Source organism: Panthera tigris, chromosome D1 (assembly GCF_018350195.1).
Source record: "Panthera tigris isolate Pti1 chromosome D1, P.tigris_Pti1_mat1.1, whole genome shotgun sequence".
Taxonomy (NCBI): Eukaryota; Metazoa; Chordata; class Mammalia; order Carnivora; family Felidae; genus Panthera; species Panthera tigris.
This window is the reverse complement of record NC_056669.1, coordinates 10,008,395-10,031,986: the sequence shown is the minus strand read 5'-3', so window position 1 is coordinate 10,031,986 and position 23,592 is coordinate 10,008,395. Positions and strand designations below refer to the sequence as shown.

The following is a 23,592-nucleotide window of genomic DNA, read 5'->3' as shown; positions in this document are numbered from 1 at the left end:
GCACACTGGGTGATGGGAGTTCACTAGACTATTCTAATTTTGCACGTTTTAAATTCACTATAATATTTTTAAAAAGTTGTTTTTCCTTTTCTAGTTCTTAAGAGGAGATGTTCACTAAGGTCACAAAGAAGTTACACTGACTGTGAATGCCAGGCTCACATTCAGGAAGCATCTAGCCAGACATAACCTTATGCTGGATTTTGCAGGTCTGCCATGAATGGAAGGCAGGGAAGAGCAAAGTGGTTGCAGATTTGAAATACTTATTTTGAATCTTCTCCTACTACCTCGTAATGTAGACCTAACAGCAGATGCAACGAACTTAAATTTGACATTTAAATCTTGATTAGGACAAACAAAAAAGGGGGTAGGGAATATTCTCCGTGCTTTCTTTATTCAGATTGTGAAATTGTGTTCTCATCAGCTAGATTCTTAGTTGTGCTTAGAATATGCTCCCTCCTACAATCTATTCTGGAAAAATGAAGCCTCTTATTCCTTCTTAGAATCCCGGCTCCTTAAGTCGGCAGTTATTAGGATCCCACACACATGCAGAGTCATGCCCAATTTGAGGGTCTGAGTAGCTAGTCATATAAGTTGACTTTTCTGTGCATTTGTATCCAGGAGGATCCAGCTCAGGTTGATGTCCTGGGAACGAGTGAGGCTCTCGCTTAAATCCTGAGGGAAGAGAAAAGAGAAGGAAGGTCAAGTGGAATCAGTCAACAACGAGGAGCCTTAGTAATTGGCTTCACTCTTATTTCTGAGAGAAGGAAGTCTAGGGAGTCCTGTCAGAACTGACAAAAGAAAGAAATCATTCACTCAGTCATTCACTTCTTCACTCACTCAGTTTACTTTCATCAGAGTTTCTTCTACGTTCCAGGCCCTGAGTTAGGTCCTGAGAATACAAGGATTGTAAAGAATAGTCCACCTACTATGTGTTGAAAGTGGCATTTTGTTGTTACAGCTTGTATCATATGTTGTTTCAAAGTAGTGTCCAAACTGGAAAGAAAAGGTAATCAATTAAAAATACAGGAGTCTACACCTAATACTGGGAAATAAAGGACACAATGACATGAATCCTAATGGGGTCTATTATATTTTGGATTGACTAGAGGTCTATATGTTGTCAGTCTACATTCTACTAACTTTCATGTCTTTTATGGGTTTGTGTGTTTAGGAAAGATTCCAGGGCAAGATGCAGATAAATGAAATGCAGGTAGACAGCCTGAGTCAGAAGACACATATTTATGTTGATGAATAAAGTCAAAGAGAATCAAGAGAAAAAGAGTACCCCTTCTTTTGTTACTTTAATATTCTACTTCATAGTAAAATATGATAGGAGTTCCAGCTGAAGACTGCTATCCACTCCCAACCACCTCAATGAACAGAGAAGCCTCAGAGATCTCAGCAAGGAAGTTACCAGATTCCTACCTCTAAAACGGCCACTGGTATTTCTTTTGTTAACGGAAGGAAACAGGGGAAGCTTAGATTACCTGGGAAGGCAAAGGTTTGGGTTGCACGATATTCCTTAGGTCATATCTTTCCTGGTTCCAGTTGCCCATCAGGGTACGGTTTGAATAGGTATTCTCATTAGTGGTACATCTCCATCCATACTGGAAAAACTTGGACATACTATTCCAATCTGTCCACACTTCAGCATGGCCGTCTGCATTAATGATGCTGCCATAGTGTGGGTTTGCAAAGAAATAGGCAAGGGCTTGTCTCTGGGAAAAGGCAAAAACAGAAAAGATAGTTGCATAAACTAGGGCACAGAAAAGGCATTCATCCCTTTCTCACCTACAGCCAAGCATAACATAAGCACACCTTACTAAGGATCTGTGCTCTTCTCCCAATTTAGTTGTGGTTCTGTTTCTTTCCTTCCTGGTCCATGAATCCTTTGACCTACCTTTGCAATCAAAAGTAACAGAGGGCTATGTATATTGAATGGCACCCTCAAAAGAGGAAAACCTTCAGTATCCCAATATATATGGAAAACCAGGTAAATGTTCAGGAGATTTTGAGATGTAAGAGTTTAAGGACAGAGAATAGTGCTATAGTCAAAGGGAACAGGCAGAAGTGAGAGTTAGAAAACTAGGTAACACAACAAATGTTCAATAAGTGATAGCTTCCTTCTTTCTGGACTCAGGCCAAATGCCACTTCTTCCATGATGTCTTTCCTCAAGTTAACTTCTCTCTCCTTTGTTTCACACACAATGATATCCTCATATCTTTAACTTTCTACCGTATTTTAGAGTTCTTCAAATGTGTGTTGAAGTTTGTGTTGAATATCCTATGCTAAACCGTGTACATCCCTTGAGGACAAGACCTGTATCTTATTATCACACCCTCTCCCTTCACACCTGCCCTCCCAGTCAACAGTGCTTTGCACATATCAGATGACTAATGTCTGAATTTCAATTTTTTGTGAGGAAGCAAAAGCCTAGCCATTTTTATTTTGGGCCAAAAGGTGACTGTGGTCCCTTGACTTGGGGGTAAGACAGTACCTTCGCTGAAGACCATTTTGATGTTGAGTGGCTTGTGTTGTTTGAAGATTTCATAGGACAGTGATAGAAAATCTTATTCAGCTCTTCCATTTTTTTGAAGGAAGAGATATCGCCAAACCCGGCACTTCCCATTCTCCAAGCAACGAAAGAATGTAGGTCATCCAGATCACCATGGCCAGGAAGCCATGATTTTGGAGTTACAATCCACCGAGCCACTTTTCCACAAGTAGGGGCAAAGCCAATACTGCAACTTTGAAGGTAGTTGCCCTCACACTACGTGCCTTTGTGAAGATAGATGCATGCACTGATGTCAACAAACAGCATGGTGACTAAAGAGTAGTTGGTCCCACAAAGTCTGACAAGCCTAGTATTCAGACTGTAGACCAAGGTGACACTGTCCTTGGGGCCATAAGGACAGACATCACCATCCACTCAGTTGTCTAGGCCCCAAACCTGAGGCTTATCTTTGACTGATTCCTCTTTCAAGCCCTTACATCCACTCAGTACCTAAGTCTTAACTGATTTTTTAATCAGTTCACTTCCATCCCCACTGCCAAGTTCCAGTTTAGATCACTACCAGTTCTTGTCACCATTATTGCTATAGTTGCCTATTTGATGTCCTTGCCGTCAGCCTTGGTCTTCTCCAATCCCTTCTCCACAGGAACGAAGAATGTGTGAAAATGAAAGTCTTGTTGTGTCCTCTTCCTATTTAAAATCTTTCAGTGGCTGGCCACTGTTTTCGGAATAAGATTCAGGCTGTTAAAATGGCTTACGATGTTCTATATGACCTGGCCCCTGCTTAACCCTTCAGTCTCACCTGCTACTCACTCTCTCTCCAACTACATTTCAGCCAAACTCAACTAATGTGTTTCTCTATCACATCTCTATCTTTTGCATATATTGTTCCTTCTGTCTCTTCACTTCTCTTTATCCAGGTCAGGTGCACTTCCCCCTTAGCTTTCGACTCAAATTCACTTCCTTTAGGGTATCTTTCCACTTCATCCCAGAACTCGGTAAGGTTCTAAAACCTTCGGTGACTCCACTCATAGCATCGCTTCCCGCTGTAGCAGAATTGCCTCTTTTGCCGTGCAGTCTCCGCCAGACTACAAGCTCCGTGAAATCATAGGCCACACCTTATTCACCCATGTGTTTAGCCTCTATCAAGGTCTGGCACGTAACAGCCACTCAGTATTTCTTGAATGAAAAAAAGGTAGGAGATAGAAGCACCTGGAGAAATCCCGAGCAGCAGAGAGAGTGAGCAGCAGCCATTTCGGACGAGTGGAAAGCTGCTATAAAACCCTCTGTTGACAGTAACCTGCAGGACACAGCCCAACCTCTCGACCTCAGCCCCGCCGCGCTTCTTTCACTCCGAACTCGCCTCGCCCCGGGCCTGCCCCTCTGCGCTAGTGATTGCTTGTGACCTCATGCAGATGTGACGAAGTCGCTCAGGGCAGCCTCGGGCTAAAAGGCATTTATTGCGACACTCCTAAGGGTGTGCGGAATGAGGAGACAGGGTGGTCCGTGTCTAATTTTTGCGCTCAAAGCTATTTCATCCCCCTCCCTCCCAGTCGCTGTACCAGTTTGTCAAAACCACTAGACGCTGCCGGCGCATCATCAATCAGCGACGCAAAAAGAGGTGGCCCGACGGAGACCAACCCCCCCCACAGGAAGTGACGTAAGAAACTGGCGCCTCGGAGCACGCGAGAGGGGAGCACGTTGAGGCCATGGCCCCTCGGCGCCTCCTGTTGGTTGGGGAGGGGAATTTCTCCTTCGCCGCGGCACTGAGCGAGACCCTGGAAGACAGCACCAGTGTAACCGCCACCTGCCTCCAGCGCCCGGCCGACTTGGCAGGAGATCCGGTGGCCCAGGAGAATCTGCAGCGCCTGCGCGAGCGAGGTAGCGAAGCAAACCCCTCCGCGAAGCCCCGCCCCGCTGCCGGCCGGGCCGGAAGTGGAATGGGCGGGGCGTTTAATTGCATTTGAGCGTCCGGTTACCTAAAAGCAGCCTGTGGGTTTCCACCTGGGTTGTTTTGTACGGTTCACGTTAGGGAGGGATTCAGGCCTTGAGACATCTTCCTGTCTGTATTTCGTGCCAGGTACTGAGGTGCGTTTTGGTGTGGACTGCACCCAGCTGGCAGATGCCTTTGAACTGCACCACAGGGAGTTTGATCGGATTTATTTTAATTTTCCTCACTGTGGACGCAAAGCTGGAGTTGCTAAGAACAGGGAACTGCTTGCCAAGTTTTTCCAGAGGTGAGGAAATGAGAGCACTCACAAGTAACATGTTGAAGATGTACATTACATAGTTACTGCACTGGAAACATTTTAGTTTGGGAAATAAGGCATACGTGTGTAAGTTACTATGATGGGTTTAGAGAGAAAATAAAGCTCCAAAGGAATCCACAATCTAGTTGGAAGGGCAGGCATATAACCCTGAAAGTTACATAAAAGTACAAATAGTAGTTGGGCCTGTAAGGGGAGGATCACCTATTTTGGATAATGCAAAATAACGGTAGCCAGTATAATGTAATGGCTAAAAGCATGGGTTTAGGAGCCAAACTGCCTGGATTCAGATCCCCACCCACCTCTTAGTAATTGTGTGATTTGGGGTAAGCTTACTTGATCCTTACATACTTGTGCTTCTTCATCCATCAACAGGATAGGATATTAATGGTAACTACCTCAAATTATCGTGAACTAAAAACTGTGCTTTACACTATTCTACCAAAACATGTGATACTATTGGAGGTCTCTGGGGGTGGGGGGAGGTCACAGTTGTCAAGAAACTTTTCACAGAGCCAAGATTTTCAGTTAGTATTTGAAGTATAGAATTTTAATAGTCAGGAAGGGAAGTGAATTTACAAGAACAACTCTCTAAACTGGGAAATGAATCGTGTATAGGAACTTTGCAGATATTGACCTTTCTATGACCTGTTTATGATGAACACTGCAGATACAAAGCCAGATAATACCCTGGTCAGCCACGAGTATCAGTTATGAGTTGAACAGTGATTTTACATTCTTACTTCCAGCTGCTTCCTTTGCAGGTTTGAAGTCTGTGGACCTTTGTAAATAGATATGATAGGATTTTAATTATTTCACAGCCAAAGCATGTGTATACAGCTTATTTCCTATGGTAATTTAAACTGGTTTTGATAAAATGCTGGTGTCCTCCTCCCCGTTAGCTGTAAAGATGTTCTCGCACCGGAAGGAGAAGTCTATGTGGCATTGTGTAGAGGACAAGGTGGGACTCCTGCTGATAAGCCCACAAGAGAATGGCATAACAGTTGGCAAGTAGTTGCCATGGCAGCTCTGGGGGGATTCATTTTAAGTGACGTGCATCCCTTCAGCTGTGAGGCTGTGCCAGGGTACAAGTGCACTGGATATAGGTAAGTAATAACAGAGGTCTGAGCCTTTTTCATTTCTTTCACTAATAATGAAAAAAATCCCATAGGCAGACTTTCCCCTACCAATTTCCTGCTTTGGTCCCTAGAGATACTTGCTTTTTAAAAAATGGCAATAAATAAATAAGAAAGAAAGAAGAGAAAGAAAGAGAAAAGACTCACTGACTCCATACTTGGTGACTGTTTTTGCCAGGAGTCAAGATAAGTCCTTTCATGTAGAAGGTGCTTTGAACCATATCTTCACCCAGAGCTTACCCTTTGAAGATTCACAGCCCAGAATCTTCAGGACCAAAGTGGGTGGCCGGTGGTTTTCCTTTCCAGAACCAGAAGCACTTGTAGGAAAGCTGAACAGGTAACCTGCTGTTTTACCAGAAGTTACTTCTGTCTCTAGTTGTATCTCCGTTGCTTTGATGGCAACCGTATATTGAATGGATGCAATATAAATTGTTAATGATGTTGATGCTATGAATTCCTGTCAGTCTGGCCCTACACAAACCTTTTTAGAATGAAAATTTGTCACATTTTGTGGTATATCATCGGGATCGTGGCTGTCAGAGGTCTGAAGCACGTGATATCTCTATTTATTATGGTAGATGGTTTTTTTTATTTGCTTTCAGGATCACCTTAAAGATAATTCTTTTCTGTGCTATTTGTGCTTTTAATTTTAGATCCATTCTAACTCTTTATTGTTTCAAGTTTAAAAAGTTATTTTTATGTGTGCTTAAACAGAGGTTTCCTAGAAGCACCTTCATGTCATCCTGTCAGAACCATTAATGAGAAACTCATTGCGGAATTGGGCAAAGTTTTCCCTCTAAAAAGGCTGAAGTGTCCCTTCCCTTTGCTGCCACAGGGAAGCACTAGTGCTCTCACTTCCTGGAACTGTGACATTCTGTCAGCTGCCTTTTGGATTAGTCTCCGTGAAGATGACTCAAATTCTGAGTCCCTGACTGATGGGACAACACAAGACATGGAGGACTTTCTGGCGCTGTTTTCAGAACTTAGCCTTCTCAAGGATCCAGGAAGCGACAGTAAGGAAGAAGCTCATGAAGAAAGCTATGGCCGAACCACGGTCTGCCTTAGGCCTTCTCTCCTAGTTCATGTTCAGGCTGTCATCCAAGCACCAGACTTTGTCCCAGGTTCCCTGCACATCCTCAGCGGACCTGTCTTTCGGAAGTGCCGCATCTTGCCTTTCACAATGCCAGCATTTCATGAGACTTTATTTGTCATCGGGTTTAATAAAAATCTGAAGGATGGTTGTCTTCAGTCACTGCTGGAGCACCTGAAGGGTTTTCTTGATAGCCTTCTCACCCACACATTGCTGGAGGGCTCTCAGCCGAGCAGTTCAGTGGAATTTGTCTTTCAACCAAATGGCAAAGAGTATATTATTAATGTGAAGCGTCCTAATTTTGGCCCAGATTGTGCCAAGGCTCTGATTATTGGGTCTGTCGTCACATCTGCTACAGGCATTATGCACAAAGACCAGTGTTTTATGTTTGTGTCTATGAACTTGGACCTACTAGCCATGCTTGTCTGGGGCATCTCTGACTGGAGGATGCTGTGGACCTTTGATCACCGCTTCCTGAAAAATTTTGTCTCTGGGAGTATAGAACCCTTTAAAAGCTACTCCCTGTATCCTCCATGCTATGTTCATGATATTAGTTTTTGGTTAGATGAGAAGAAAGGATTTGATGAACTAGAATTTCACACGGTGGCCCGAGCAGTGTCCCGGGACACTGTCATATCCATACAGTTCCTCAGTCGTTTTCAGCATCCAAAGACTCAACAGGTCAGTCTCTGCTATAGATTGACTTACCAGACGTGTGACAAAGCCCTCCCCCAGCAACAGGTGTCATCAATGCAGTTGCAGCTTAGGAAAGAGATTCAGCAAAGACTACATGTAATACCTCGGTAGTTTAGTAAATTCATTTTTCCAGAGTGATCCCCGTGGCTGTGGGTATGGGTGCAGATGCCAATGAAAAAGACCAAGTTATAACTAGTAGTCTTTTCTGAACTGTGTTTTTTGTAAAATCTTTAACCTTGTGACTTTGGCCAGTGTTGGTTGATTCTAGAGACACTTGTGGCTCAGGGCACCTGGGTGGCTCAGTGGGTTGAGTGTTGAGTATCCATCTCTTGATTTTGGCTCAGGTCATGATCCCAGGGTCATGGGATCGAGCCCTGTGTCAGGCTCTACGTGGAGCATGGAGCCTGCTTAAGAGTCTCTCTCTCCTTCTGCCCCTCTCCCTTGCTCATGCACTATGTCTCGCTAAAATAAAAAGAAATTAAAAATATTAAAAAGTAAAAAAGAAACTTGTGGCTCTGTCACTTAAACTTAACAGACTATAGGGGCGTCTGGGTGGCTCAGTTGGTTAAGCGGCCGACTTAGGCTCAGGTCACGATCTCGCGGTATGTGAGTTCGAGCCCCGCATCGGGCTCTGTGCTGACTGCTCAGAGCCTGGAGCCCGTTTCAGATTCTGTGTCTCCCTCTCTCTCTGACCCTCCCCCGTTCATGCTCTGTCTCTCTCTGTCTCAAAAATAAATAAATGTTAAAAAAAAAAAACAAAAAAAAACTTAACAGACTATAATGTGACTGGTGACCTTTGGAGTTTACAGTATTTTGATGTTGAAAAATGACTAGGAAAACAAATACAACAAAACTGTCTTGTACTTTAGATGCTCTGTTGCTGAAGATGCAGTAGAATTTGAGTGTCTTATATTTTCCACACTGCTAATTCCTCTTCCTTTAACCCTATTGTATTACATCATTACATCAACTTACTAGAGTGGTTTTTGGAGTCAGACCAACATTTATTAGCTTGGGTAAGTTGAAAGGCTCCATAATTAGTATTGGTATTATTATAATATTTATTCCATGGTTGACTACTGTTGAAGTCATGGAACTAGTTAATGTCAGATTAACTAGAGTTCACACTTGGGTCTGACTCTAAAGCCCATTTTCCTTCTGTCATTGTTCTTTCTTCCAAACTAGTCTTCTTCATTAGTAGCCTCTCAACTGTAAACTTAGTCCTCCTATATTTTGGAGGCTTCTGTTACAAGCATCTCTAAGAGACACTGGGAGATCGGCTCAGCCCATTGGCTCAGCCCAGGACTCTACAGAATGATGGAGTACTCTAATATTAATTAATGGTTGTTCCTGTTAATGAATAGTTAGTCGCCACAGATTGGACTTACATTGTAAACTCAGTAGGAAATAACTGTCTTATTCTTGTATTTGGAGAAAAACATGTGGGAAGGCAAGAATGGAAGCCAAGAAACATATTAGGAGGTTATTACAGTAACACAACCAGAGATAATGGTGACCTGGACCAGGATGGTAAGACGTTGTTGGGTTGAGTAATATTTAAAAGTATTTGCTGATGAACTACATGTGCATGGGTGAAGGGTGTGGGGCTGAAGAAACAGGAATCAAGCAGGACTGACTATGGTTTTTGATCTGGAAGAACAGAGTATCATTAACGGGGATGGGAAAACTGGCATAACAGTTTGGGGAGTGGGGTAAAGAACAAAGATCTTTTATGGATACATTTATTGCTTAGCTTTCTACATACACTATAAATGAATAGAGGGCAGGTAATGTGATTTATAGCTTGCTTCTATCCCCAATGGTGCCTAGTACATGGACAAGGTAGCATTTGAGCTGGATCTTAAAACAAGAGTAGCGATGTGACAGGAGGACTGTTAGGCAAGGAGGACTGTCACAGACTATGAGTTTGGAGTTCTCTCTTGTCCAGCAAGAGAGTGGATGCAGAATTGAACACAAGAGAGGCTAACATCCAGGAGGAGACAAGATCCCCAAACAGGCCTTTCATCTCCGTATTTATTGAGCGCTCAAGATCTTACACATGTGGTAAACGTGAAGAAAACAATCAGATAGTAATGATTAACTTGTGTGTGTAAGAAGCAAAGGGTCTGGGGGGGCAAGTGGAGTTTGTCATCAAAGTATAATAGTATATTGATGTCAGATGGAATGTAATTTCCTGCAAGTATATAACAAGTTACTCGTGATCCCATTACAATATCTTACTAGCTGTCTTCGGGCGTTTTCACTCCGTGGTGGTGGCTTTCATGCCCTAAGTGTTTTTCTAACCTATTTATGTAAGTAGATCCTATTTCCCCACAGAGGACTTGCATTCCAGGCAGAGGTACAGATAAGGAAGCATCTGGGGCACTTTTCAGGCTAGTTAGTTGGAATGTAAATGTGTATAGGGAAGTAGTGGGAGATTAGATCAGGAAAGTAGGTTAGGGCCAGATTTAGTTGATGTAAGAAATGAATGCTAGAATAAAGTGTACTTCATTTGGCAGGCAATAGGAAAACTGGTAATTTTTGATTAAGGAGGCAACACAGAATAGTGCATTTGAAAATTGGATAGGGGCGCCTGGGTGGCTCATTTGGTTAAGCGTCTGACTTGAGCTCAGGTCATGATCTCACGGTTCTTGAGTTCAACCCCATCTCGGGTTCTGTGCACATGGCTCAGAGCCAGGAGCCTGCTTCAGATTCTGTGTCTCCCTCTTTGTCTTCCCCTCCCCAGCTTGTGCTCTGCCTCTATGTCTCAAAAATAAACATTAAAATCTTTGAAAAAAGTTAACCGGACAGTGTTGTATAGGATGAATTTGAAATGGGAGACCCCTGTTAGGATGCTATCCTAGCACTCCTAGGAAGGGGCAGGGAGGGACCTGCACTGGAGTGAAATGAGAAGAGGTCTCTGTAGGAGATACAACTAGGCTGCGGTGACAGAACTTGGTACCTAATACTTGCCTGTGGGAATTGAGCACTATGATCAATCGCCATTGTCAATAATTTTAGTATTAAATAATAACCTGGGACCCTGTCAAGTTCAGCACTCCCTCTATCTAACATCCTTAGTATACAGCAATGTATATTAACTTGATGGTCATTTAAGTTTAAAGACCTAAAAGAGCTTAATTTTTACTCTCCCTGCACGTTTTATGTATACACTGGCATATTTTACAGCCTTTTATCTTGAGTCTCCCTAATTTTTTTAGATATAATTCACTTTACTACTTTAGTCTTTCAGCCTTCATACTAGCTTTATAAGTGATTACTACCTTTGCTGTATTTGCATTTACTCATGAAATTTTTTCCTTTCATAATTGTCATACTTCAAAAGTGGCTTTTACCCTCCACTTACAGAAGTCCCTTTAACATTTCTTGTAAGGCCCATTTCTGCTACTGGTACAGAGGTCCACAGGATGGGATAGAACTCTGTGGGCAGGGTATCAGGAACAGATGAATAACCCCTGGGAGTCACAGGTGTGCTATCATCTGTTGACATCAGGAGCTTTCACCTCATCCTGGTGGGAATAGTATGGGCTTTGTAATAAGGCAGACGTGGGCTGGAATATGGTTCCACCATTTCCTAGCTATGCAACCTTGGGCGTCAATTACTTACTATAATTTACTTATTGATAAGAGCAAGATTGTTTTATTATATTGGAAATGGATGAATTGTGTAAAATGCTTACCGAATTGCTGTGGTAGCAATGGCAGTGCCTGTCTCGTTGCATTTGTGGCACAGAATTTCTTTGGGCTTTCATTTTTCTTTACATTCTGCCATTACGGCTTCGTCTCTATGGAGCAGATAATTAGCTATAGGTTGTCTCTATCGATGTCACCAAAATAGAAGAAGGGCAAGGTGTCTGCGACCTTTTAAGGACCTCCCCTTTCATCTGCAGCTGCCCTGTTATCTTGAACTGAATAAATAGCTCTGCGTGCTCTGTAGAGTTGTTTGGTTACTTTCCACTTGTGCTGAAAAGTGAAGGAAGGCGGGGAGTGGGGAGGAATAGCCAGAGTTAGAAACATATTGAAGGGATAGCTACGGTTGTGAAAGTCAAGTCGCAGTTCTCGTTTCTTTTCTACTTAGGATTTGCCCCAATTGGCCCAGTAACGCTACAATTCCGTCTTTTCTGCGCATGTCAAGGACTTTTGTCCCTCGGCGGACACCGTTGCCAGCCAAAGCTATGTCTGCGCGCTCGCCACTTTGGTAGGGAGCCGAATTCTACCTTTTCCACCCGTGCCATGGCGAGCCGAGGGGCTCGTCAGCGCCTGAAGGGGAGCGGGGGCAGCGGCGGGGACACGGTTTCGGCCGCCGACAAGCTGCGGGAGCTGCTGTGCAGCCGGGAGGCGAGCGGCGCGGAGCCACGGACCGAGTAGGTGTGCGGGAGCGGCGGGGGCGTGGCGGCAGGGCGGCGCGGGGCTGTCCTCGGGAGGGTCTCCCCCCGCGGCGCGGGTGCGGCCAGGCTGCTTTTTCCCCCAGGTCCTTCTGCTCTTCCTGGACGGGTCACGTCTGGTGTTCGCGCCGCCTCGGGTCCCCCACCATGGGTCCCATTTTGCTCGGGAAGAAAGCCTGGAGTGCCGCTTCGAGGCTGTTTGCTGGCCCAGGCCCACAGTGGGCTGGCGTCGTGGTGTTGGAGTTGGCAGAGCCTCTGTGGGAGACGTTGGCAAGAGCGAAGAGCATACCTTTGTTGGCTGTGTCTCACAGTCTCCTTCATTGCCCCCAAAGCCCTAACCCCTTGCTCTAAAAGTGTGGGCCCCGCAACCTCCAGCACCTGCAGCCGTCTCTCCCGGGGCACTGCGGGTTAGGACTGCATTAACGGAGCCGCCAACATACGGAATCGGAGGAGGTTATGTGCTTCGCACAAATTAGGCCTCTGTGCATTTGAACAAGGGGGAGATGAGTAAAGCCGTGGAAAGTAATGACCTTGTTAAGAAAGAAAAGGAAAATGAGGGCTTTCTGGCCTTCAAGGAGTGTCATGGATACAATGAATTAAAGCGTATGAGTGAGCTTACCCCTTAAAAGTAGGAACTGGAAGGAGTAATTAAGATTAATAAAGTTCTTCATCCCTTGTTTATTTCTACTCAGAACAACTAACTTGTTAGGTGAATTACTTAAGTGTGCTTTGATACCATTGCCATTCCTGTCGTTTCTGTCCAGTTTTAGGCCTTCTAGTTGTTGGGTCCTGCTGAGGCATCTTTTCTTTACTTCTGAGCAGGTTGTCTGGGAACAAAGCAGGACAAGTCTGGGCACCTGAGGGATCTACTGCTTTCAAGTGTCTGCTCTCAGCAAGGTTATGTGCTGCTCTCTTAAGCAACATCTCTGACTGCGATGAAACCTTCAACTACTGGGAACCAGTAGGTGATTTCTTTAGTTTTCTTGTTCTCAGTTTCACTGCTTGGGGCCTTGTTGCCAATCAAGATACAAGTAATACACACGTGTGACTGGTAGTAAACTTTATTTTCACTTTTGTATTCTAAGCTGATGATTTTGTATTCTTTTTTTTTTTTTAATTTTTTTTTTAACGTTTTATTTATTTTTGAGAGAGGGAGAGGCAGAGCATGAACAGGGGAGGGTCAGAGAGAGGAAGACACAGAATCTGAAACAGGCTCCAGGCTCTGAGCTGTCAGCACAGAGCCCGACACGGGGCTCGAACTCACAGACCGCGAAATCATGACCTGAGCCGAAGTCAGCTGCTTAACCGACTGAGCCACCCAGGCACCCCTGATGATTTTGTATTCTAAGCTGATCAGTTGTTGAAGGCCATAGGAAATTGGGCTTCTTGCAAAAAAGACGTAATTTGTAATTTTCTTAAAAATTATTTTAAATCAAAATAATACTTCGAGATACTTTTTAAAAAACCAACAACTGTGAAACTTAAAGGGAAAAAAGTAGCTCTCTGTTCCATTGCTCATATAGCCAAATCCCAGTCCCTAGAAGGAACTACTTGCTTTGAGCTTTTGAAGTTACTCTGATGTTTGCCAAAATAAAAAAGCTACTAAGTAGTATGCTTATTCTGCTATTTCTTAATTTACACATTTGTAAGTCTGCTGACTTCCTATTATGGAAAATTTAGAGGTGAAATTTTCTAATCCTATTTTACATTTTAAAAAAAGGATGTTTAGAGTAGGTAGCTTAAGGACAAGGTAAGATTTAGAGTTTGTCTGTTTTGGCTAATGAATACTAAAAAAAAAAAAAAAAAGTGGAGGGTAAAATTCAAGCTTTTAACGTTGACCAAACAGTCTTGTGGAATTTAAAATGTCCTAAGATTGTTCACTATAGGGTCATTTTGATTATCTATTGGAAATCTTGTTGAGAATGTCAGCATTTTTTGTGTATCTTTGTCCCTTTAATGTTTTTGCTTAGAAACTTCACTTGCAACCTGCTAGCAAGGATCTCTGGCCAATTTAACCCGGAACCTATCTGTTTTGTACTTTCAGACACACTACCTCATCTATGGGAAGGGGTTTCAGACTTGGGAGTATTCCCCTGTTTATGCAATTCGCTCCTATGCCTACCTGTTGCTTCATGCCTGGCCAGCTGCATTTCATGCAAGAATCCTACAAACTAATAAGGTAAGGGCAGGCCAACTTGGAAGCAGTTACAGCTGAACAAGAGGCGAGTCTCTGGAACAGGTTTCAGAAAAGGGAGAAATAGATTGGTAGGTAGGAAAGGACTTTTTTTTTTTTTTTTTTTTTTTTTTTTTAAGAATCATTTATTCATTGTTAAGTATTAATGGAGCAACTTTAAAAAATTTTTTATTCCGCAGTAGTTGACCTGCAGCTTTACATTAGTTTCAGGTGTACAATACAGTGATTCAACAATGTTTTATATTACTATGTGCTCCTCAAGATAAGTGTTTTCTTATTCCCTATTACCTATTTGACCCATTCCTCTCCCCCTTCCCCTCTGGTAACCATCAGTTTGTTTTCTGTATTTAAGAGGGTTTTTTTTTTCTTTTGGTTTGTCTCTTTTGTTTCTTAAATTCCACATATGCGTGAAATCATACGGTATCGGCAAGTTGTTGCAAATGGCAAGATTTCATTCTTTTTTATGGCTGAATACTCTTCCATTGTATGTATATATACCACGTCTGCTTTATCTGTTCATCTGTCAGTGGAACACTTGGGCTGCTTCCATAATTTGGATATTGTAAATAATGCTGCAATAAATACAGGGTTGCATATATACTTTTGAATTAGTGTTTCATTTTCTTTGGGTAAATAGACAGCAGTACAATTACTGGATCATTCAGTAATTCTATTTTTAATTTTTTGAGGAACCTCGATACTATTTTCCACAGTGGTTGTACCAGTTTACATTCCCACCAACAATGCATGAGTTCTTTTTACTCGACATCCTCAACAACACTTGTTGTTTCTTGTGTTTGTGATTTTGGCCATTTCGACAGGTGTGAGTTGAGATCTTCTTGTGTTTTTTTTTTTTTTTTTTTGATGTTGTTTGTTTTTAAATTTTTTAAAATATTTTTGAGAGAGGGCCAGCGTGCAAGCTGGGGAGGGGAAGAGAGAGAGAGAGAGAGAGAGAGAGAGAGAGAGAGAGGAAGACACAGAATCTGAAGCAGGTTCCAGGCTCTGAGCTGTCAGCACAGAGCCCGATGTGGGGTTCGAACCCATGAGCTGTGAGATCATGACCTGAGCTGAAGTTGGATGCTTAACTGACTGAGCCACCCAGGCACCCCTTTGCCCACTTTTTAAATTGGATTATTTGTGTGTTGTTTTTGTGTGTGTTGGGTTATATAAGCTTTTCTCATGTTTTGGATATTAACTAGTGGACCAACTTTTTATCCGGTAGGTACTTTGTTAAGAGCTGTGGGTTTAACAGTGACCAAATCCTTGCCCCCATGGAATTTATAGTTTAGTGGGGGAAGATGAAATTGAACAAGGGATTTTAAATGCAGTGGGTTGAGGTATGTGGGTGGCTCAGTTGGTTAAGTGTCTGACTCTTGATTTTGGTTCAGGTCATGATCTTCTAGTTGTGGGGTTGAGCCTGGAGTTGGGCTCTGTGCTGGGTGTGGAGCCTGCTTAAGATGCCCTCTATCCCTCTCCCTCTAACCCTTACCTGCTTGCGTTCTCCCTTGAAAAGAAAGGAAGGAAGGGGGAAGGGAGGATGGGGGGAGGGGATGGAGGATGGGGAGAGGGGGGAGGGAAGAGGGAAAAGAAAGAAATGCAGTGGGTCTTACGGTGGAGAAGTACAAAGTACCATGGGACAGCATCTTAGGGGAGACTAAACAGAGTGCTGAAGGGTAATAAGTAGGAGTTAATGGAGACCTAACCTGATGACTTTTTACGAATTTGCTATGATGTGTCTTGGCATGGATTTCTTTGGGTTTGTCCTATTTGGGAATTACTAACCTTCTTAAATATTTAGGCTTACATCTTTTTGCTAAATTTGGGAAGATTTTGGCTATTATTTTACAGAGTACTTCAGCCCTGCTCTGTTCTCTCTTAAGATTCCAGTGATATCAATGTTAGATGTTTAATTATAGTACCCTAGGTCTCTGAGGCCCTATTAATTTTTTTCTAGTCCATTTTCTGTGTTGATTGAGCAATTTATAATCATCCAGTTCATCAATTCTTTCCTCTCTGCTCTCCATTCTGCTGTTGAGCCTATCTTTTGAGATTTTATTTTGGTTATTGTATTTTTTCAGTTCTAAAATTTACATTTGGTTTTTCTTTATATGTTCTGTTGCTTTACTGAGAATTTCTATTTCGTTTGTTTCCAGTGTGTTTTTAATTGCTCACTGAAGCATTTTTACATTGGCTCCTTTAAGAGTTTGTCAGGTAATTCTGACCTTTATCTAATTGGTATCTATTGATAGACAATTTTCAGTTTGCCATCTTCCAACTAATTTTCAGTTGAAGCCTTGGCCATTTGGGGTATTACATTCTGAGACTGAATCTTCTTCCTGGGCCTGAAGTGCTTCCTCTGCCTTTTTGGGTTTTATTTAAGCCTTATTTTTGGTCTGGCTGCTTTTGTTACCCTCTAGCAGGAGAAGGGAGAGAGTTCTCCACCTTTGTTATTGCCAGATGGGGGTAGAAGTTGAGGTTCCCCTCTAGACCTTCGCTCAAGTGGCCAGGAAAGGGATACTTGACTGCTGCTAGGTGGGGTGAGGAGGTGGAAGTCCAGGCTTACCCATGTGGTCACCACTGACACTGTGTCCAGAGAGGGAGCTTATTACCACCAGCGAGAATCAAAGTCCTGGCTTCGTACTGGATATTTGATGGCATGGGTGGGAGTTGGGCTACATTTCCCCCCCCCTCCCCCCGGGGGTGTTTTGCTGGAGTAGAGTGGTTATTGTCTAAAGGCTCTCTGTCTTGTTGGGCTACCCCTTTCCTGGCGTCTTGGCTAGATCAGCCAGGCTTTGGTTGGTGTTAGTTTGTGCTCATTGGCATTTGTAGCTGCCACCTTCTTTAGCTCTAAGTCTGGAATGTATAAGGCAAAAAGAAAACTTAGGGAACTTACCACTGTGTTTTTCCTCTGGTCCTAAAGTCCCTAGGCAGTCTGCCATCTTCTCTCTACCTTGAGTCTTCTTAGGTTTACTTTACCTGTCATGTGCAGAGTTTTTGGTTTTACATAGTAGGAGGAATAGGGAAAAGTACAACTAATCCACCTTGTATGAAGCAGAAGTCCCTGATTAGAGAACTAGACATTCAGTAGGAATCAGCTAGGTAAAGGGAAAATGGGGATGAGGGAGGAAAGCCATGAGGCGGGGAAGAGGGCCAGCATGGCCTTATATAAATAGGCTTGATGCTTGGAAGAGAGTGAGTGGTGGAGTGAGTTGCATGATACTGAAAAGTAGGAGGAGGCCAGATTTATACAACACCTGGTAGGCTCTAATAAGGAATTAGGAATTTCTCCCCATGCCCACTGGCTCCCCAGGGCATTCTGAACCCATCCAGAGGCTTTATAGGAGAGACAAGATGGCATTTGCGTTTTAGACTCATCAGAAAGATAGCACCTATAGAAAGGGATAAAACTGTCCTTTGCTTCCCTATCTATTAATTCATTTTTTTTTTTTAACTTAGCAGAACAGACGTATACAGGATGAGGTCTTCATAGAGAAATAACAATATGCAGTGCTTAAGGCTTTTATTTCCACTTGTATATCCACTGTCCCTTGCAATTTGACATGTTCAACCAAATCCATCACTCTTTCTTTAGGTGAATGACACGAGCAGGAAGCAGAACAGGAATGAAGATTTCCCTTCTTGTTCTTTCTTCTAATCTCCTCCCTGTTAGGTTTTGCCAATGGAAGCCACTTGGCAACGGGGAATTAGTTTATAGAGTTCCAGCTGCAGCATCCTGATGCACAGTAGAGAGGGTAGATTGTTGCTGAAAGACCATCTGGTAATAATTGGCACCCCTTAGTGTTGGTTACCTTTCCAACTTCTTGCCACTCTAAACAAGAATACCTTTGTTTTGTCTTGTCGAACTCTGCTCAGGAGTGGGATCCCATACGTACATCCATAGGCTAATTAATTTCATGGGATACTGCCAGATTGCCCCCCAGAATGGCTATTCAACTTCACACTTGCACAACTCTGTTCCACCTTTCAGCCACCTCACACCTCCTGAGCACTTGATATTTCTGACTTGATAATTTTTGCCCTTCTCATGGATGTGAGCTGTTTCTCATTTTAATTGCATTTCTCCGATTAGACGTGAAGTGCAATATTTAATAGTCATTTGGTTTTCCTTTTCTGTGAATTACCTATTCATATCCTTTGCCTGTTTTTCAATTGGGTTTTCTGGTTTTCTTGTCTGATTTGTAGAAGTTTTCAATAGTAACCAAGTACAGGTTTTAGATACTGGAAATCTTTTTGGCTGTCCCCTCTGTTAACTGTGCTGTGGAACTTTGTTGAACAGAAATCTTTAATTGATACAGTCAACCCAATTAGTTATTCACTTAAGGTTGGTGGGTTTTGGGTCTTTGCAAAAGAAATCGCTCTTCACCACAGTTCACAAAGATATTCTTACATATTTGCTTAGCTTTATAGTTTTGCCTGTCACACATAAGGCTTTAATCCATTTGGATATTTTTTTAAAGATACTTAAAAAAATAATCTCTACACCCAATGTGGGGCTTGAATTTGCAACCCCAAGATCAAGAGTAACATGCTTCACCATACTGAGCCAGGCAGGCACCTCAATTTGAACATTAGTTTTTATAAATGGTAGAAAGATCCAACTTTATTATTTGTGATAGAGTGAACTGGATTTTTCCGTACCATCTGTCAAGTAATCCATCCTTTCTCTGATTTGTGATAGCATATCTATCATACACTTTATTCCCACATGTATGGGTCTTTGCTTTGGCTTCCTTATTTTAGGTCATTGGTCAAATTGTCAGTGCCAGATTTTTATTATGTTTTATTGTTATATGTTTTTATTTATGTTTTATTATGTTTTTATGTTATAAAAACAACGGTTTTGTTGTGTGTGTTAAATATCTGGTTGATAAATTTCTCACTTTGTCCATTTGAAAATTCGTATTTTAAAAATCATTTCAGTATTTGTTTGCCCCTCCCCCAAATTCTGCGTTTTGATTAGAGTTGCACTGAATTATATATTAATAGGAAAATCAATGTGTATAGGTTTGTCATTTCATTCTTAAGATGATATATTTACCCATTTGGTTAGGTTTTCTGGGTCTTCTAGTAAAATTTTTAAATGTCCCCATTTCAGTCTTAGCCAGTCTTGGGTAGGTTAAGGCTTACATTCTTAATACTTTATGTTGCTGTTGTGAAAGGAATCTTATTATTTTTTTTTTTTAGTTGGTCATTGTTGATACAGAGGAATACAATTGATTTTTGTTTTTTGATCTTAATCTAAATCTTGCTGAATTTCCTTATTAGTGTCACTCACGTATCAGGTGAATCTCTTGGATTCTCTTTCATCTGTGTGTGGAGAGTTTAGTTTCTTTTATTCCATATCTAATACCTCATTTCTTGTCATTTTGCAGCAACCAGGACTTCTAGTTACATGTTGGATGTTGTTGTGGGGGCATTGTTATCATACTTGTAAATAAAACTCTTATATTAACTCAGGCTAATTTTTAACTTTGTAAATGTGTTTTGTACTCTCCCTAATTAGACGAGGGGTCCTTAGGCGTGTGGACACTTGGTACTAAAATTATCTGAATTCCTAGGAGCATCTAAAATAGTGGTCAGTGTTTACTAGGTTTTCAGAGTGGTTTTATTGAGTTAATGAAACTGGTATTTATTGGATCACTTTATTGAACTCTGGAATTTTTTGGTTACAGTGATGAAAACGGGAAGTATTTTTAAGTTATATAATACAGTTATATTAATTATAACCTCTATTTCAGTAGTACTTAGATTCTGAGGTATTCAAGGCTTTTATTTATTATTTTTTTTAATTTTTTTTTCAACGTTTTTTATTTATTTTTGGGACAGAGAGAGACAGAGCATGAACGGGGGAGGGCAGAGAGAGAGGGAGACACAGAATCGGAAACAGGTTCCAGGCTTCGAGCCATCAGCTCAGAGCCTGACGTGGGGCTCGAACTCACGGACCGCGAGATGGTGACCTGGCTGAAGTCGGACGCTTAACCGACTGCGCCACCCAGGCGCCCCTCAAGGCTTTTAAACATACCAGTGTGGGGCGCCTCGGTGGCTCACTCGGTTAAGCATCTGACGTCATCTCAGGTCATGATCTTGTGATTGGTGGGTTTGAGCCCTGCATAGGGCTCTGTGCTGACAGCTGAGAGCCTGGAGCCTGCTTCAGAGTCTGTGTCTCCCCTCCTCTCTGCCCCTCCCCTGCTCATGTTCTCTCTCTCTCTCTCTCTCTCTCTCTCTCTCTCTCAAAAATAAATAAACATTAAAAAAAACATACCAGTGTGCTATAATATGAAAGCTATTCAGTACAACCCTATTATGTTTATTTTTTAAATCGATGTTTTTAATTATAAAATTAATGAAATCACATTACAGGTATTTGGAAGGTAAGAGGGAAAATGTGCACCTAACTCCTACCAGCTTGATTTAGCCACCTTTACCATTTTATTTATTTATTTATTTATTTATTTATCATTTATTTATCATTTATTTATTTATTTTCTAATATGCTTTATTTTTAGTTCAATTTAGGACACCGCACAATTGAGTGGAAGGTCCAGAGATTTCCCATATACACCCTGCCCCCACACATGTACAGCCTTCCCCGTATCCACATCCCCCATTAGAGTAATACACTTGTTACAATCCATGAACCTGTATTAACACATCATTGTCATCCAGAGTCCATCCTTGATGCCACCTTTACCATTTTATCACATTTCTTTTCAGCCTTTTCATATGCTTCTGATTTCCAAAGCTGTGATTGTGATGTGTAAATAATAATGTACATTTTTACCTGGTATTTTGTAATTATCGGTAATTATCAATATATAATGATTTAGGAAATGTTTGTTGAATGTAGGAGTTTTATATCCTGTGAATTCTTTGACTGTTTCTGTAACCATAAATTTTATCTGTGTAATAGTACATGAAATGTATGTAGCAGAATTGACTGATTTCCCTGTAATCGGATATTGTGTAGTTTTTTTTTTTTAAAGGTTCTTTTTCCCCCCTTAAATTAATAGTGCTGCAGTGACCATTTGCATGAGTAGAACTAACCACCCCCCTCCATATTTTCAGTTAATTCTGTGGGCTGGACTCCTAGAAATAGGTACAGTGGATCTAGGGGTATGAAATTGTTTATGATTCTTGATAATACTGCCTTTCAGGAAGATTATACCAGTTCATAGTGTTACTAATAACAAATGAAAGTGGTTTTATCTTGAGTTTTCTTGTTTCTATGACTTCTGTTTTCTTCTTGGTTTCTTTCAGATTCTTGTCTTTTACTTTTTACGATGTCTCCTGGCTTTTGTGAGCTGTATCTGTGAACTTTACTTTTACAAGTGAGTATAAAAGCTTTGCTTCTGAAAGTGCTATGAGAAAGGTCAGTACAGCATAAGACCATTTCTGATAGCATAAGCAGTATTGATAATAGAAAATGCTTTTCTCCTGGCTCCTAATAATATATTTGAAGTAGGACTTAAAATTTTTTTCTCACTTTATTGACCTACAATTGAAATAGAACATTGTGTAAATTTAAGGTGTATAGATAATTGATAAATGTATCTGTAATGAAATATGACAGTAAGGTTAACACATACCTTACTTGACATGAGTACAACTTTATGTGTGGTGAGAACATTTAAGACTTACTCTTCTAGCACCTTTCAAGTATATAATAATGTATTGTTAGCTATAGTCACCATGCTGTATATTAGATCTTCCAGAACTTATAGTTGGAAGTTTATACCTTTTGACGAATATCTCCTAATCCTCCCTGTCCCCGACTCCCTGCTTCCCCAGCCCCTGGCCGCCACCATTTTACTTTGTTTCTGCAAGTTTGGCTTTATTAGATTCCACGTGTGAGTTATTACACTATATGTCTTTTAGTATCTGACTTTTCACTTAGAGTAATGCCCTGAAGGTCCATCCACCTGTTGCAAATGGCAGGATTTCCTTTTTAAATGATAATATTCCATTGTATATCTTTTTTAAGAGTTTTATTTATTTATTTATTTATTTTTTAACGTTTATTTATTTTTGAGACAGAGAGAGACAGAGCATGAACGGGGGAGGGGCAGAGAGAGAGGGAGACACAGAATCTGAAGCAGGCTCCAGGCTCTGAGCCATCAGCCCAGAGCCTGACGCGGGGCTCAAACTCACGGACCGCGAGATCGTGACCTGAGTTGAAGTCGGACGCTTAACCGACTGAGCCACCCAGGCGCTCCAAGAGTTTTATTTTTTAAAAATATTTCCTTGAGAGAGCCAGAGTGGGGACTGTGGAGGGGCGGGGGGGGGAGGGGAAGAAAGAGAGAGAGAGAGGGGGAGAGAGAGAGAAGGAAGGAAGGAGGGAGGGAGGGAGAGAGAGGGAATCTGAAGCAGGCTCTGCACTGTCATCACAAAGCCCATGTGGGGCTCGAACTCATGAACTGTTAGATCATGACCTGAGCTGAAGTCAGGCACTCAGCTGAGCCACCCAGGTGCCCTATTCCATTGTTATATATGCCACATTTTCTTTATTCATTCATAGATGGACATTGAGGTTGATTCCATGTCTTGGCTGTTGTTAATAGTACTGCAGTAAATGGAGTACAGATATCCCTCCATATCTTCGTATAAAGTGAAATTATGTTTAAACACCTCTAACTGGTGTTTTATTTGGTAGAATTTAGTAGAGCCTTATTTTTGGTCTCAAGATAAATATGATTTACCTCTTCGCCTTGAGCTTAGATGATGGGAAATTATTCCTGTTGTGGGACTTGCTGCTCTTAAATTTTTTTTAATGTTTATTTTTGAGAGAGAATGCAAGCGGGGGAGGGACAGGGAGACACAGAATCTGAAGCAGGCTTCAGGCTCTGAGCTGTTAATCCTGAGCCTGACTCAGGGCTTAAACCCACGAATGGCGGGATCATGACCTGAGCCGAAGTTGGATGCTTAACCACCCGAGCTACCCAGGTGCCCCAGGGACTCACTGCTCTTATTTGCACTCAGGACGTGGTCTTTGCCCAAGTACCTGTTGGTTGGTTGAATGTTAGTGGAAGTATTAAGCATTTAAGTGTCGGGGCGCCTGGGTGGCTCAGTCGGTTAAGCGTCCGACTTCAGCTCAGGTCATGGTCTTATGGTTTGTGGGTTCGAGCCCCGCATCGGGCTCTGTGCTGACAGCTCAGAGCCTGGAGCCTGTTTCAGATTCTGTGTCTCCCTCTCTTTCTGCCCCTCTGCCACTTGCGCTCTGTCTCTTTCTGTCTCAAAAATAAATAAACGTTAAAAAAAATTTAAAAAAACAT

At 42.0% G+C, this 23,592-nt stretch overlaps 2 protein-coding genes across 9 annotated transcripts in view; one reads left to right on the top strand and one right to left on the bottom strand.

The window, feature by feature from the left end:
- Positions 1-372: 372 nt before the first annotated feature.
- CD1H11orf1 (chromosome D1 C11orf1 homolog) lies at positions 373-4,071 on the bottom strand. Of its 2 annotated transcripts, none has more exons than XM_007074865.3 (4): positions 3,726-4,071; positions 1,488-1,718; positions 927-993; positions 373-672 (listed from the first exon to the last, which is right to left on the bottom strand). In XM_007074865.3, the coding sequence occupies exons 1-4, from the start codon at positions 3,765-3,767 to the stop codon at positions 497-499; spliced, it is 516 nt and encodes a 171-aa protein (XP_007074927.1). In that variant the 5' UTR covers positions 3,768-4,071; the 3' UTR covers positions 373-496. The 2 variants fall into 2 exon arrangements, with proteins under 2 accessions (XP_007074927.1, XP_007074926.1); XM_007074864.3 differs by having other exon boundaries at positions 2,499-4,070.
- Positions 4,004-23,592, top strand: part of ALG9 (ALG9 alpha-1,2-mannosyltransferase) — a 105,480-nt gene continuing 85,891 nt past the window's right edge. For 5 of the 7 annotated variants that reach the window (XR_006207975.1, XM_042957339.1, XM_042957340.1 and 2 more), the window contains exons 1-5: positions 4,004-4,394; positions 11,802-12,087; positions 12,931-13,069; positions 14,153-14,287; positions 21,581-21,651. Coding sequence is in view for 5 of the 7 variants with exons in the window: in XM_042957339.1 (XP_042813273.1) it covers positions 4,223-4,394; positions 11,802-12,087; positions 12,931-13,069; positions 14,153-14,287; positions 21,581-21,651 (803 nt within the window). In the remaining 2 variants the exon portion in view is untranslated. Of the gene's footprint in view, positions 4,395-4,593; positions 4,751-5,682; positions 5,887-6,094; positions 6,254-6,630; positions 8,054-11,801; positions 12,092-12,930; positions 13,070-14,152; positions 14,288-21,580; positions 21,652-23,592 lie in introns of those variants that run through there. The other 2 variants (XM_007074862.2, XM_042957343.1) reach the window with 2 other exon arrangements.